This window comes from Oncorhynchus nerka, unplaced genomic scaffold, assembly GCF_034236695.1.
Source record: "Oncorhynchus nerka isolate Pitt River unplaced genomic scaffold, Oner_Uvic_2.0 unplaced_scaffold_907, whole genome shotgun sequence".
NCBI lineage: Eukaryota > Metazoa > Chordata > Actinopteri > Salmoniformes > Salmonidae > Oncorhynchus > Oncorhynchus nerka.
In genome coordinates this window covers 169,563-186,054 of record NW_027040393.1, presented here as the reverse complement: position 1 = coordinate 186,054, position 16,492 = coordinate 169,563, and the positions used below count along the sequence as shown (strand labels likewise).

General features: G+C 40.9%; 2 protein-coding genes across 2 annotated transcripts in view; both read left to right on the top strand.

The window, feature by feature from the left end:
* Nucleotides 1-12,512, top strand: part of LOC135570742 (B-cell receptor CD22-like) — a 71,132-nt gene extending 58,620 nt beyond the window's left edge. Inside the window, exons 9-12 of the mRNA XM_065016689.1 lie at nucleotides 11,332-11,422; nucleotides 11,584-11,623; nucleotides 11,735-11,815; nucleotides 11,898-12,512. Coding sequence (XP_064872761.1) covers nucleotides 11,332-11,422; nucleotides 11,584-11,623; nucleotides 11,735-11,815; nucleotides 11,898-11,978 — 293 coding nt within the window. The 3' untranslated portion in view covers nucleotides 11,979-12,512. The remainder of the gene's footprint in view (nucleotides 1-11,331; nucleotides 11,423-11,583; nucleotides 11,624-11,734; nucleotides 11,816-11,897) is intronic.
* LOC135570741 (B-cell receptor CD22-like) lies at nucleotides 6,994-10,887 on the top strand. The gene is made up of 7 exons (XM_065016684.1): nucleotides 6,994-7,056; nucleotides 8,166-8,241; nucleotides 8,423-8,770; nucleotides 9,132-9,341; nucleotides 9,811-10,149; nucleotides 10,232-10,480; nucleotides 10,757-10,887. Exons 2-7 carry the CDS (start codon nucleotides 8,181-8,183, stop codon nucleotides 10,885-10,887), a joined length of 1,338 nt encoding a protein of 445 aa, XP_064872756.1. The 5' UTR covers nucleotides 6,994-7,056; nucleotides 8,166-8,180.
* Nucleotides 12,513-16,492: the final 3,980 nt, after the last annotated feature.

Genomic DNA, 16,492 nt, shown 5'->3' with positions numbered 1-16,492 from the left:
TGTGTTTAGGAGTAGTATTAACATGAGACACAGTGATGGTGGGTTGTGTTTAGGAGTAGTATAACATGAGACACAGTGATGGTGGGTTGTGTTTAGGAGTAGTATTAACATGAGACACAGTGATGGTGGGTTGTGTTTAGGAGTAGTATTAACATGAGACACAGTGATGGTGGGTTGTGTTTATTAACATGAGACACAGTGATGGTGGGTTGTGTTTAGGAGTAGTATTAACATGAGACAGTGATGGTGGGTTGTGTTTAGGAGTAGTACTAACATGAGACACAGTGATGGTGGGTTGTGTTTAGGAGTAGTACTAACATGAGACACAGTGATGGTGGGTTGTGTTTAGGAGTAGTATTAACATGAGACACAGTGATGGTGGGTTGTGTTTAGGAGTAGTATTAACATGAGACACAGTGACGGTGGGTTGTGTTTAGGAGTAGTATTAACATGAGACACAGTGATGGTGGGTTGTGTTTAGGAGTAGTATTAACATGAGACACAGTGATCGTGGGTTGTGTTTAGGAGTAGTATTAACATGAGACAGTGATGGTGGGTTGTGTTTAGGAGTAGTATTAACATGAGACACAGTGATAGTGGGTTGTGTTTAGGAGTAGTATTAACATGATACAGTGATGGTGGGTTGTGTTTAGGAGTAGTATTAACATGAGACAGTGATGGTGGGTTGTGTTTAGGAGTAGTATTAACATGAGACACAGTGATAGTGGGTTGTGTTTAGGAGTAGTATTAACATGAGACAGTGATGGTGGGTTGTGTTTAGGAGTAGTATCAACATGAGACACAGTGATGGTGGGTTGTGTTTAGGAGTAGTATTAACATGAGACACAGTGATGGTGGGTTGTGTTTAGGAGTAGTATTAACATGAGACCAATGATGGTGGGTTGTGTTTAGGAGTAGTACTAACATGAGACACAGTAACTGGGTTGTGTTTAGGAGTAGTATCAACATGAGACACAGTGATGGTGGGTTGTGTTTAGGAGTAGTATTAACATGAGACAATGATGGTGGGTTGTGTTTAGGAGTAGCACTAACATGAGACACAGTAACTGGGTTGTGTTTAGGAGTAGTATCAACATGAGACACAGTGATGGTGGGTTGTGTTTAGGAGTAGTATCAACATGAGACACAGTGATGGTGGTTTGTGTATAGGAGTAGTATTAACATGAGACAATGATGGTGGGTTGTGTTTAGGAGTAGTATTAACATGAGACACAGTGATGGTGGGTTGTGTTTAGGAGTAGTATTAACATGAGACAGTGATGGTGGGTTGTGTTTAGGAGTAGTACTAACATGAGACACAGTGATGGTGGGTTGTGTTTAGGAGTAGTACTAACATGAGACACAGTGATGGTGGGTTGTGTTTAGGAGTAGTATTAACATGAGACACAGTGATGGTGGGTTGTGTTTAGGAGTAGTATTAACATGAGACACAGTGATGGTGGGTTGTGTTTAGGAGTAGTATTAACATGAGACACAGTGATGGTGGGTTGTGTTTAGGAGTAGTATTAACATGAGACACAGTGATAGTGGGTTGTGTTTAGGAGTAGTATTAACATGAGACAGTGATGGTGGGTTGTGTTTAGGAGTAGTATTAACATGAGACACAGTGATAGTGGGTTGTGTTTAGGAGTAGTATTAACATGATACAGTGATGGTGGGTTGTGTTTAGGAGTAGTATTAACATGAGACAGTGATGGTGGGTTGTGTTTAGGAGTAGTATTAACATGAGACACAGTGATAGTGGGTTGTGTTTAGGAGTAGTATTAACATGAGACAGTGATGGTGGGTTGTGTTTAGGAGTAGTATCAACATGAGACACAGTGATGGTGGGTTGTGTTTAGGAGTAGTATTAACATGAGACACAGTGATGGTGGGTTGTGTTTAGGAGTAGTATTAACATGAGACACAGTGATAGTGGGTTGTGTTTAGGAGTAGTATTAACATGATACAGTGATGGTGGGTTGTGTTTAGGAGTAGTATTAACATGAGACAGTGATGGTGGGTTGTGTTTAGGAGTAGTATTAACATGAGACACAGTGATAGTGGGTTGTGTTTAGGAGTAGTATTAACATGAGACAGTGATGGTGGGTTGTGTTTAGGAGTAGTATCAACATGAGACACAGTGATGGTGGGTTGTGTTTAGGAGTAGTATTAACATGAGACACAGTGATGGTGGGTTGTGTTTAGGAGTAGTATTAACATGAGACAATGATGGTGGGTTGTGTTTAGGAGTAGTACTAACATGAGACACAGTAACTGGGTTGTGTTTAGGAGTAGTATCAACATGAGACACAGTGATGGTGGTTGTGTTTAGGAGTAGTATCAACATGAGACACAGTGATGGTGGTTTGTGTTAGGAGTAGTATTAACATGAGACAATGATGGTGGGTTGTGTTTAGGAGTAGTATTAACATGAGACACAGTGATGGTGGGTTGTGTTTAGGAGTAGTATTAACATGAGACAGTGATGGTGGGTTGTGTTTAGGAGTAGTACTAACATGAGACACAGTGATGGTGGGTTGTGTTTAGGAGTAGTACTAACATGAGACACAGTGATGGTGGGTTGTGTTTAGGAGTAGTATTAACATGAGACACAGTGATGGTGGGTTGTGTTTAGGAGTAGTATTAACATGAGACACAGTGATGGTGGGTTGTGTTTAGGAGTAGTATTAACATGAGACACAGTGATGGTGGGTTGTGTTTAGGAGTAGTATTAACATGAGACAGTGATGGTGGGTTGTGTTTAGGAGTAGTACTAACATGAGACACAGTGATGGTGGGTTGTGTTTAGGAGTAGTACTAACATGAGACACAGTGATGGTGGGTTGTGTTTAGGAGTAGTATTAACATGAGACACAGTGATGGTGGGTTGTGTTTAGGAGTAGTATTAACATGAGACACAGTGACGGTGGGTTGTGTTTAGGAGTAGTATTAACATGAGACACAGTGATGGTGGGTTGTGTTTAGGAGTAGTATTAACATGAGACACAGTGATGGTGGGTTGTGTTTAGGAGTAGTATTAACATGAGACAGTGATGGTGGGTTGTGTTTAGGAGTAGTATTAACATGAGACACAGTGATGGTGGGTTGTGTTTAGGAGTAGTATTAACATGAGACAGTGATGGTGGGTTGTGTTTAGGAGTAGTATTAACATGAGACAGTGATGGTGGGTTGTGTTTAGGAGTAGTATTAACATGAGACACAGTGATAGTGGGTTGTGTTTAGGAGTAGTATTAACATGAGACAGTGATGGTGGGTTGTGTTTAGGAGTAGTATCAACATGAGACACAGTGATGGTGGGTTGTGTTTAGGAGTAGTATTAACATGAGACACAGTGATGGTGGGTTGTGTTTAGGAGTAGTATTAACATGAGACCAATGATGGTGGGTTGTGTTTAGGAGTAGTACTAACATGAGACACAGTAACTGGGTTGTGTTTAGGAGTAGTATCAACATGAGACACAGTGATGGTGGGTTGTGTTTAGGAGTAGTATTAACATGAGACAATGATGGTGGGTTGTGTTTAGGAGTAGCACTAACATGAGACACAGTAACTGGGTTGTGTTTAGGAGTAGTATCAACATGAGACACAGTGATGGTGGGTTGTGTTTAGGAGTAGTATCAACATGAGACACAGTGATGGTGGTTTGTGTATAGGAGTAGTATTAACATGAGACAATGATGGTGGGTTGTGTTTAGGAGTAGTATTAACATGAGACACAGTGATGGTGGGTTGTGTTTAGGAGTAGTATTGACATGAGACAGTGATGGTGGGTTGTGTTTAGGAGTAGTACTAACATGAGACACAGTGATGGTGGGTTGTGTTTAGGAGTAGTACTAACATGAGACACAGTGATGGTGGGTTGTGTTTAGGAGTAGTATTAACATGAGACACAGTGATGGTGGGTTGTGTTTAGGAGTAGTATTAACATGAGACACAGTGATGGTGGGTTGTGTTTAGGAGTAGTATTAACATGAGACACAGTGATGGTGGGTTGTGTTTAGGAGTAGTATTAACATGAGACACAGTGATAGTGGGTTGTGTTTAGGAGTAGTATTAACATGAGACAGTGATGGTGGGTTGTGTTTAGGAGTAGTATTAACATGAGACACAGTGATAGTGGGTTGTGTTTAGGAGTAGTATTAACATGATACAGTGATGGTGGGTTGTGTTTAGGAGTAGTATTAACATGAGACAGTGATGGTGGGTTGTGTTTAGGAGTAGTATTAACATGAGACACAGTGATAGTGGGTTGTGTTTAGGAGTAGTATTAACATGAGACAGTGATGGTGGGTTGTGTTTAGGAGTAGTATCAACATGAGACACAGTGATGGTGGGTTGTGTTTAGGAGTAGTATTAACATGAGACACAGTGATGGTGGGTTGTGTTTAGGAGTAGTATTAACATGAGACCAATGATGGTGGGTTGTGTTTAGGAGTAGTACTAACATGAGACACAGTAACTGGGTTGTGTTTAGGAGTAGTATCAACATGAGACACAGTGATGGTGGGTTGTGTTTAGGAGTAGTATCAACATGAGACACAGTGATGGTGGTTTGTGTATAGGAGTAGTATTAACATGAGACAATGATGGTGGGTTGTGTTTAGGAGTAGTATTAACATGAGACACAGTGATGGTGGGTTGTGTTTAGGAGTAGTATTAACATGAGACAGTGATGGTGGGTTGTGTTTAGGAGTAGTACTAACATGAGACACAGTGATGGTGGGTTGTGTTTAGGAGTAGTACTAACATGAGACACAGTGATGGTGGGTTGTGTTTAGGAGTAGTATTAACATGAGACACAGTGATGGTGGGTTGTGTTTAGGAGTAGTATTAACATGAGACACAGTGATGGTGGGTTGTGTTTAGGAGTAGTATTAACATGAGACACAGTGATGGTGGGTTGTGTTTAGGAGTAGTATTAACATGAGACACAGTGATGGTGGGTTGTGTTTAGGAGTAGTATTAACATGAGACAGTGATGGTGGGTTGTGTTTAGGAGTAGTATTAACATGAGACACAGTGACTGGGTTGTGTTTAGGAGTAGTATTCACATGATACATAGTGATGGTGGGTTGTGGTTAGGAGTAGTAATAACATGAGACACAGTGACTGGGTTGTGTTTAGGAGTAGTATTCACATGATACATAGTGATGGTGGGTTGTGGTTAGGAGTAGTATTAACATGAGACACAGTGATGGTGGGTTGTGTTTAGGAGTAGTATTAACATGAGACACAGTGATGGTGGGTTGTGTTTAGGAGTAGTATCAACATGAGACATAGTGAGAAACTATACAGAATATGGTGCTCTGTAGCTCAGTTGGTAGAACATGGCACCTGCAATGTAATGGGTTTGGTTCCCAGGACCAGCTATATGTAAAATACATGCACACGACTGTACATTTCTTTGAATAGTTGAGTCTGCTAAAAGCCATTATTTATGGACAGCAGACTACAATAGACCACACAGTCAATAAAGCAGGCTTTGGTGATGTTGATTGATGCCTCTGCTAGATAAAGCTACTACCAATACTCAACAAAAGGAGGAGGCTGGTTAGTAGATATATAGGAGGATGGACTCATTGTATTGGCTGGAATGAAGGAACACCCTCCATTTTATTTTGTTCCTATTACTGCCCAACTGAATGAGGACATCATATGAGGACTGGAGGCTGCAGTAATGTTGAGATGCCAGTAGGTGGCGCTCTAGTCTAGAACACTGGAACCTTCAGAAGCACTTTGATGCAGATGATGAGGAGGGATGGGAATGGGACATATCTTGCCTCTTTTAAAAATGTAGGCCCACTTCTCAAAATAAGAAATGCAACTATTTTCTGACATGTTGTTTATGCATGTTAATGTCATAAAACCCTGACTAGAATACGTTTCAAATGTGTCAACCTCAGAACTCACACTTACAGGAGGCTACTTCTTGTTTCTCTGCACTGCCAATAAGTGTTGTTGATTCAGATGAACTGACTCAGCATCACCTTCCTGTCATCCATAGACCTCTACAGCCTGAACCATATGAGAGTTCTTTATATGGACATTATACTGTATGTACTTAATTAGCACTTTATATTCACAGAATAGTATATGAACTACATGCTACATTAGACTATATATGGATAACAGGCTACATTAGACTATACATGGATAACAGGCTACATTAGACTATATATGGATAACAGGCTACATTAGACTATATATGTATAACATGCTACATTAGACTATATATGGATAACAGGCTACATTAGACTATATATGGATAACAGGCATATTAGACATATATATGGATAACATGCTACATTAGACTATATATGGATAACAGACTACATTAGATTATATATGGATAACAGGCTACATTAGACTATATATGGATAACATGCTACATTAGACTACATATGGATAACATGCTACATTAGACTACATATGGATAACAGGCTACATTAGACTATATATGGATAACATGCTACATTAGACTACATATGGATAACATGCTACATTAGACTATATATGGATAACAGGCTACATTAGACTATATATGGATAACAGGCTACATTAGACTATATATGTATAACATTCTACATTAGACTATATATGGATAACATGCTACATTAGACTACATATGGATAACAGGCTACATTAGACTATGTATAGGTAACAGGCTACATTAGACTATATATGGATAACAGGCTACATTAGACTGTATATGGATAACAGTAGACACATTGTTTAAATGGTTCTCTGTGTAGTCAAAATATCACGTTGGAAATATGACACATTTAGCTATTTAAAAAAATGTAGTCCCACTCCTCAAAATGAAGAAAAGTACATATAGATATGCAGTCTGTTGCACAATTTCTGTTGAAATACAGTAACATCCCTTTTCTGATGTACTGGCCTGGTAATCATGCATGTTAATTACTTAAAGAGGAAGTATAAGGGCAGTTAAATATGTGTGAACAAAATAACTCACACTAACTGACAGCAAGTTGACTCACTGTACAAGACTTCTCCCCTTCAATTCACTCTGTAAGTACAATTGTCAATATCTTGAAATATAATTTGGGGTTATTTGTTTTTCGTCATGTAATTTAAGGTAATGTATAATTTTACTTGTTGTTCAGTTTTGAGCTGTGTTTTATGGCCAGTATTTATAAAGTGTCTCCGTGTAGGAGTGTTGATCTACATAGTGATGAGATGATTAACCAGGGTAAAAAAGACATGCAAACAAACATTGTAGCACTGCAGTGTGTGTGTGCATGTGGGCCTGTGTGCGTGTCTGCTTGTCTGCGTGTGACACAGTTGATTTATCTGAGGGCCCTTCAGGACCAGACTGATAGGGAATAGGGTTGACATCTATACTGTGTAGGATGTGTTTGAAGTTTTCTACATCCATAACAACCAGCTCTCTAGACTTTGATACAGACTCCATGGGCCTTATGGGCTTCCCTACAGATGCAGGGTACCTACACTACATGACCAAAAGTATGTGGACACCTGCTCATCAAACAAATCATTAAACAATCATGGGCATTAATATGTAGTTTGTCCCTGCTATAACAGCCTACATGTTTGGGAAGGCTTTCCACTAGATGTTGGAACATTGCTGCTTGGACTTGCTTCCATTCAGCCACAACAGCAGTCTTTAGGCTGCTGTACAGCTTGACGGACCGTAGAGGATTGAACATTTATCCTCCTATATTTGTGGATCTGAGTATAAAACAGCTTCAGAACAATCAATGTAGAAATGTTTGTTTGCAGTTTTACACATCTGTTCAATAAGTGATTGTTGCTGTTGTTGTTTTTGATGATGATGGTGGTGACGACGACAATGATGATGATGGTGATGACTATTGTATCCATTAGGAAACAGATTTTGCATCATACATCATGTCAGGTTAAATAGACAGATGCAGACAGACATGCAACACATCACACACATTACATACATAGTGCAATAGACTTACAGACAGACAGTATTCACATAGACAACCATATAGCACAATACAACACAACATAATATGAGCCTGGTTCATTTTCAGCAATGAGGCCCTGTGCCCCATTTACAGTTTATACTTCAATGTATCAGGTGGAGTTATTCAGCAGCTATAGAGTGAGTTGTTGTTTATGTTTCTAAGACTGCAGGGTGGGAGATGGCCTTGAGAACAGCAGGTGGTGGTCTTTCTCTGGTGGTCTTTCTCTGGTCTGTAGCAGGTACGGTCTCATTCTTATATTTTAGTTGCCCAGTTCGTCAAACTACAGATAGTTCTAAAGGCATAACCATAACCAAAGAGTATCAATGTCTCAACTCGGCAACTATGGAACAAAGTGTTAGTGTGAGTCACAAGACCTTGAACTTAATGTAACGTCCTTGTGATGTCTAACTGTGTTTCAGTGGTACTGGGTCAGAATGGCTGGAGTGTTACATACACCACTCAGAGTATCTGTACCTTGAAGGGGTCAACAGTGGATCTGTCCTGCTCTATCAGATATCCCAGTCTGCATAAAGTCACAACCACCTTCTGGTTCACCAAAAAGTATGATGTGGAGATTTATGTAAATCTGAGAAATGACCCAAACTACAAAGGTCGTGTGACGTACCGTAGTGATAAGACGAATGGACACACCCTGACAATCACAGACCTGAGAGAGAGTGACTCAGCTGAGTACAAATTCAGATTTATAACAGATCAGACTGGAGGGAAATGTACTGGTGATCCTGGAGTCACTCTGTCTGTTACAGGTACAGTGATATTATATATAGTATTGATGTGTTTAGTCACTCTGTCTGTTACAGGTACAGTGATATTATATATAGTATTGATGTGTTTAATCACTCTGTCTGTTACAGGTACAGTGATATTATATATAGTGTTGATGTGTTTAGTCACTCTGTCTGTTACAGGTACAGTGATATTATATATAGTGTTAATCTGTTTAAGTGGTTCTGGAAAAATTGTCCAGATTTGTACAGAATAATATAATTAATATGAATGTATGGTATAATAGGAATGCCTGAATTGATGATTTGAGAACGTCCACTCCTGCCTCATTTGAACTAGACAACAGGTCATTGATGGTTTTAATGTTGTTATCTACTCCAGACCTGCAGGTTAAGGTGACCACTACATGGTGGTCAACGACACTGACCTGTAGCACCACCTGTACTCTGACTGACAACCCCAACCCCACCTACATCTGGTACAGGAACAGTAAGATTGTACAAGAGGACTCCTCCCCCTCATACTCAGTCTACTTTAAAACTGAAGACAGCTTCTACTGTGCTGTAAAAGGCATCAATTCTCCTGCAGTGTGTGAGTGTGACTAATACACTTTTAAAGTCTGTCAAAATCCTCCAATACATCACTGGTCAGTGTTGATGTTTAGTGAAACAGACATGAGATAGAGCTACTATTCCATTTAGATTAATGGTGGTTGATGTTTAGTGAAACAGACATGAGATAGAGCTACTATTCCATTTAGATTAATGGTGCTTGATGTTTAGTGAAACAGACATGAGATAGAGCTACTATTCCATTTAGATTAATGGTGGTTGATGTTTAGTGAAACAGACATGAGATAGAGCTACTATTCCATTTAGATTAATGGTGGTTGATGTTTAGTGAAACAGACATGAGATAGAGCTACTATTCCATTTAGATTAATGGTGGTTGATGTTTAGTGAAACAGACATGAGATAGAGCTACTATTCCATTTAGATGAATGGTGCTTGATTTTAGTTCTAAATACTTCCACCATTTGAAAAATGTACTTGTGTTTCAGCTGTTGAGGGTCACAGTTATTTCCACGTGACTTACACCCATCAGAGGATCTGTACCTTGAAGGGGACATCAGTAGACATATCCTGCTCTTATACATATCCCAGTGGTCATACAGTCTCAGAAACAATCTGGTATACAAAAGGAAAACTTAATGAGGCGCCTCAAATCCTGAGCCCGGGGTATGGAGGTCGTGTGGAGTACCTTGGAAATATGCAGAGTGACTCCATCCTGAGAATCACAGACCTGAGAGAGGAGGATTCAGCTGAGTATAAGTTTAGATTCAGAACAGATCAGACAACCTGGGAGCCCACCTTCCCTGGAACAACTCTGACTGTCACAGGTAACACTGCAGGTCACATCCTATCAATACTGCAAACGATTACTTTATGATGTACTCAGTGTTTTAATCCTCTTTCATTTAGGTCTGCAGGTGAAGGTGACTCCTGCCACTGTGACAGAGGGACAGAAGGTGACACTGACCTGTAGCACCACCTGTACTCTGAGTGACAACCCCAATGCCACCTACATCTGGTACAAGAATGGACATGTAACCAACCAATCTACCAGTCTGTTCCTAAACCCAGTCAGCAGTGAGGATGCAGGCAGATACTCCTGTTCTGTAGAAGGACATGAGGATCTCCCCTCTGCTGAAGAGACTCTCACTGTCACATGTGAGGATGTGGTTCCATCTCCAGTTGTATATTTTAACATAACATCTTTTCATCTATTCTATCCATTGTATTTCAATTTTCGTCCAACATCCATGTTGGAACCTCAGAGCATTACTTTTAATTTTCTACAATGTACTTATTTTACACTGTCTTGTTACAAATTGTCTAAGTTATACATATTTATATTAATATTTAATTTATTTTAATCATAAATCCAAGTTCCATGATGCTACTCATAAAAAGATGTTAACAATTTTACATATGGTCCTTTACCAGATGGCCCAAAGAACACCTCAGTGTCAGTCAGTCCCTCTGGTGAAATAGTGGAGGGCAGTTCAGTGAATCTGACCTGCAGCAGTGATGCCAACCCACCTGTGGAAAACTACACCTGGTACAAGAAAATGTAACCTCAGAAAAAGCATCAGGACAGAGTTACAGCATCACATAACATCATCTCTGAGGACAGAGAGGGATACTACTGTGAGGCCCAGAATGGAACATTATAACTCTAGAGCTCTGATGATCATTGTAGCTGTCCATCTTCAATACTTATATGTACAGAACTATGGTTCATTCTGTTAATACTTTGAATAAGTGCTCTTTATAATTAAACATTGAGTGTCATTAAGAACACCTGTTCTATCCATGACATAAACAGACTGACCAGGTGAATCCAGGTGAAGCTTTGATCCCCCTGGGATGTCCTTGTTAGGAAGGTGTTCCTAATGTTTGATATAGTGGCTGATTATAGTATAAATGTCCTTTGTTAGTGTATATTCATTGTCAGTTCATAGGAACACCATTACAGTCCTGTATTACCATGTACTCATGTCATCCATATTTTATTATAGGGAAACAAACATCAGTTCTGACTGCAGCTGTAGGAATCATAGTGGTGGTTCTGGTTCTCATCCTCTGTCTCTCTGGACTCATGTGGTTCAGGTGACAGAATTTTTTAAATGTTTTATAAATTCCCCTAGCACTCTGATTTGTTGTGAATGCATTAATATATTAATTTATTCATGTGCAAAACTGTATTAGTAACATATAAACTTCCACTAGTGGTCACTAGAGAGCAGAATTCACTCTGTCCCACTTTACAGGAGATCCACAGCAGGAAGTGATGCCACAACAGGGATACAGGTGACTATATCAGTTACACCTCCACCTCCACACCTGGTGACATTAATTTACTATGTCATGACAGTCTCTCAGACTATTTTCACTCTTACTGACAACTCTCTCTCTCCACAGAGTGTCCATCCTGATCCTAACAGTGACACGTACACAGCTCTGAACATGAAGACCAGGTCACCAGAGTATGACACCCTGGCAGTAAGTGTGTTTAATGTGTGTGTGTGTCTACAAAAATGTTACGGAGTGGTGTGTAATGTGCTCATTCAGTGTCTTATTTCAGAATGTGAGGGACTCCCCCACTGTCACAATCCCTCAGATAGATGCTGATGCCTCCGATTATGAGAACTACAACCTGTCCTGAAGAGAACCACCACAGAACCTGGACTAAAGAGAAACACCACAGAACCTGGAGTGAAGAAAACCACCACAGAACCTGAGTGAAGAAAACCACCACAGAACCTGACTGAAGAGAACCACCACAGAACCTGGACTGAAGAGAACCACCACAGAACCTGGACTGAAGAGAACCACAACAGAACCTGGACTGAAGAGAACCACCACAGAACCTGGACTGAAGAGAACCACAACAGAACCTGGACTGAAGAGAACCACCACAGAACATGACTGAAGAGAACCACCACAGAACATGGACTGAAGAGCAACAGCATGAAACCAAAGCTAGGCCTCACAATGCTATTCTCTTACTATCATTATGCTTTCTTATCTATTAGGTTTTCTAGACAATGACCTTTAACTTTTGAGTGAATGCTGGAATTTAGATTGTTCTCCTAATGATAAATACAGGATGTATATAGATGATCAATACAGTATGTATATAGATGATAAATACAGTATGTATATAGATGATAAATACAGTTTGCATATAGATGATAAATGGGATAGATTATGCTTCTGCTATTTTTCTATAAGATTTTGCCATTTCCAGATTTGATTGCATTTCATGTAGAAATATGTTGAACTATTCATTAGCTCTGCTCCTTCAGGTGTTTAGTAAGACCACCACATGCTAGGTAATGTTAGTATCAACATGCCATCCAACACAGCAGAAACTATAGTAAGACCACCGCATGCTAGGTAATGCTAGTATCAACATGCCATCCAACACAGCTGAAACTATAGTAAGACCACCACATGCTAGGTAATGTTAGTATCAACATCCCATCCAACACAGCAGAAACTATAGTAAGACCACAACATGCTAGGTAATGTTAGTATCAACATGCCATCCAACACAGCAGAAACTATAGTAAGACCACAACATGCTAGGTAATGTTAGTATCAACATGCCATCCAACACAGCAGAAACTATAGTAAGACCACAACATGCTAGGTAATGTTGGTATCAACATGCCATCCAACACAGCTGAAACTATAGTAAGACCACCACATGCTAGGTAATGTTAGTATCAACATGCCATCCAACACAGCTGAAACTATAGTAAGACCACCACATGCTAGGTAATGTTGGTATCAACATGCCATCCAACACAGCTGAAACTATAGTAAGACCACCACATGCTAGGTAATGTTAGTATCAACATGCCATCCAACACAGCTGAAACTATAGTAAGACCACCACATGCTAGGTAATGTTGGTATCAACATGCCATCCAACACAGCAGAAACTATAGTAAGACCACCACATGCTAGGTAATGCTAGTATCAACATGCCATCCAACACAGCAGAAACTATAGTAAGCCCACCACATGCTAGGTAATGTTAGTATCAACATGCCATCCAACACAGCAGAAACTATAGTAAGCCCACCGCACGATAGGTAATGTTAGTATCAACATGCCATCCAACACAGCAGAAACTATAGTAAGACCACCGCATGCTAGGTAATGCTAGTATCAACATGCCATCCAACACAGCTGAAACTATAGTAAGACCACCACATGCTAGGTAATGCTAGTATCAACATGCCATCCAACACAGCAGAAACTATAGTAAGCCCACCACATGCTAGGTAATGTTAGTATCAACATGACATCCAACACAGCAGAAACTATAGTAAGACCACCGCATGCTAGGTAATGTTAGTATCAACATGCCATCCAACACAGCTGAAACTATAGTAAGCCCACCACATGCTAGGTAATGTTAGTATCAACATGACATCCAACACAGCAGAAACTATAGTAAGCCCACCACATGCTAGGTAATGTTAGTATCAACATGACATCCAACACAGCAGAAACTATAGTAAGACCACCACATGCTAGGTAATGTTAGTATCAACATGCCATCCAACACAGCTGAAACTATAGTAAGACCACAACATGCTAGGTAATGCTAATATCAACATGACATCCAACACAGCTGAAACTATAGTAAGTCCACCACATGCTAGGTAATGCTAGTATCAACATGCCATCCAACACAGCTGAAACTATTGTAAGACCACCGCATGCTAGGTAATGCTAGTATCAACATGCCATCCAACACAGCTGAAACTATAGTAAGACCACCACATGCTAGGTCATGCTAGTATCAACATGCCATCCAACACAGCTGAAACTATAGTAAGACCACCGCATGCTAGGTAATGCTAGTATCAACATGCCATCCAACACAGCTGAAACTATAGTAAGACCACCACATGCTAGGTAATGCTAGTACCAACATGCCATCCAACACAGCAGAAACTATAGTAAGACCACCACATGCTAGATAATGCTTGTATTAACAGCCTATCCAACACAGCTGAAACTATAGTAAGACCACCACATGCTAGGTAATGGTAGTATCAACCTATGTAAAGATGGACCGACAGGGAGGACTAACTATGTAAAGATGGACCGACAGGGAGGACTAACTATGTAAAGATGTACCGAAACTATGTAAAGATGCACCGACAGGGAGGACTAACTATGTAAAGATGGACCGACAGGGAGGACTAGTAAAGATGCACCGACAGGGAGGACTAACTATGTAAAGATGTACCGACAGGGAGGACTAACTATGTAAAGATGTACCCATAACTATGTAAAGATGGACCGACAGGGAGGAAACTATGTAAAGATGGACCGACAGGGAGGACTAACTATGTAAAGATGGACCGACAGGGAGGACTAACTATGTAAAGATGGACCGACAGGGAGGACTAACTATGTAAAGATGGACCGACAGGGAGGACTAACTAGTAAAGATGGACCGACAGGGAGGACTAACTATGTAAAGATGGACCGACAGGGAGGACTAACTATGTAAAGATGGACCGACAGGGAGGACTAACTATGTAAAGATGGACCGACAGGGAGGACTAACTATGTAAAGATGGACCGACAGGGAGGACTAACTATGTAAAGATGGACCGACAGGGAGGACTAACTATGTAAAGATGGACCCAGGGAGGACTACCTATGTAAAGATGCACACAGGGAGGACTAACTATGTAAAGATGCACCGACAGGGAGACCTATGTAAAGATGGACCGACAGGGAGGACTAACTATGTAAAGATGCACCGACAGGGAGGACTAACTATGTAAAGATGGACCGACATAACTATGTAAAGATGGACCGACAGGGAGACTACCTATGTAAAGATGCACCGACAGGGAGGACTAACTATGTAAAGATGGACCGACAGGGAGGACTAACTATGTAAAGATGGACCGACAGGAGGACTAACTATGTAAAGATGGACCGACAGGAGGACTAACTATGTAAAGATGGACCGACAGGGAGGACTAACTATGTAAAGATGGACCGACAGGGAGGACTAACTATGTAAAGATGGACCGACAGGGAGGACTAACTATGTAAAGATGGACCGACAGGGAGGACTAACTATGTAAAGATGCACCGACAGGGAGGACTAACTATGTAAAGATGGACCGACAGGGAGGACTAACTATGTAAAGATGGACCGACAGGGAGGACTAACTATGTAAAGATGGACCGACAGGGAGGACTAACTATGTAAAGATGGACCGACAGGGAGGACTAACTATGTAAAGATGGACCGACAGGGAGGATTAACTATGTAAAGATGGACCGACAGGGAGGACTAGTAAAGATGGAGGGGAGGACTAACTATGTAAAGATGGACCGACAGGGAGGACTAACTATGTAAAGATGGACCGACAGGGAGGACTAACTATGTAAAGATGGACCGACAGGGAGGATTAACTATGTAAAGATGGACCGACAGGGAGGACTACCTATGTAAAGATGCACCGACAGGGAGGATTAACTATGTAAAGATGCACCGACAAGGACTACCTATGTAAAGATGGACCGACAGGGAGGACTAACTATGTAAAGATGGACCGACAGGGAGGACTAACTATGTAAAGATGGACCGGGAGGACAACTATGGGAGGACCGACAGGGAGGACTAACTATGTAAAGATGCACCGACAGGGAGGACTACCTATGGATGCACCGGGGAGGACTAACTATGTAAAGATGGACCGACAGGGAGGACTAACTATGTAAAGATGGACCGACAGGGAGGACTAACTATGTAAAGATGGACCGACAGGGAGGACTAACTATGTAAAGATGGACCGACAGGGAGGACTAACTATGTAAAGATGGACCGACAGGGAGGACTAACTATGTAAAGATGGACCGACAGGGAGGACTAACTATGTAAAGATGGACCGACAGGGAGGACTAACTATGTAAAGATGGACCGACAGGGAGGACTACCTATGTAAAGATGGACCGACAGGGAGGACTAACTATGTAAAGATGGACCGACAGGGAGGACTAACTATGTAAAGATGGACCGACAGGGAGGACTAACTATGTAAAGATGCACCGACAGGGAGGACTACCTATGTAAAGATGCACCGACAGGGAGGACTAACTATGTAAAGATGGACCGACAGGGAGGACTAA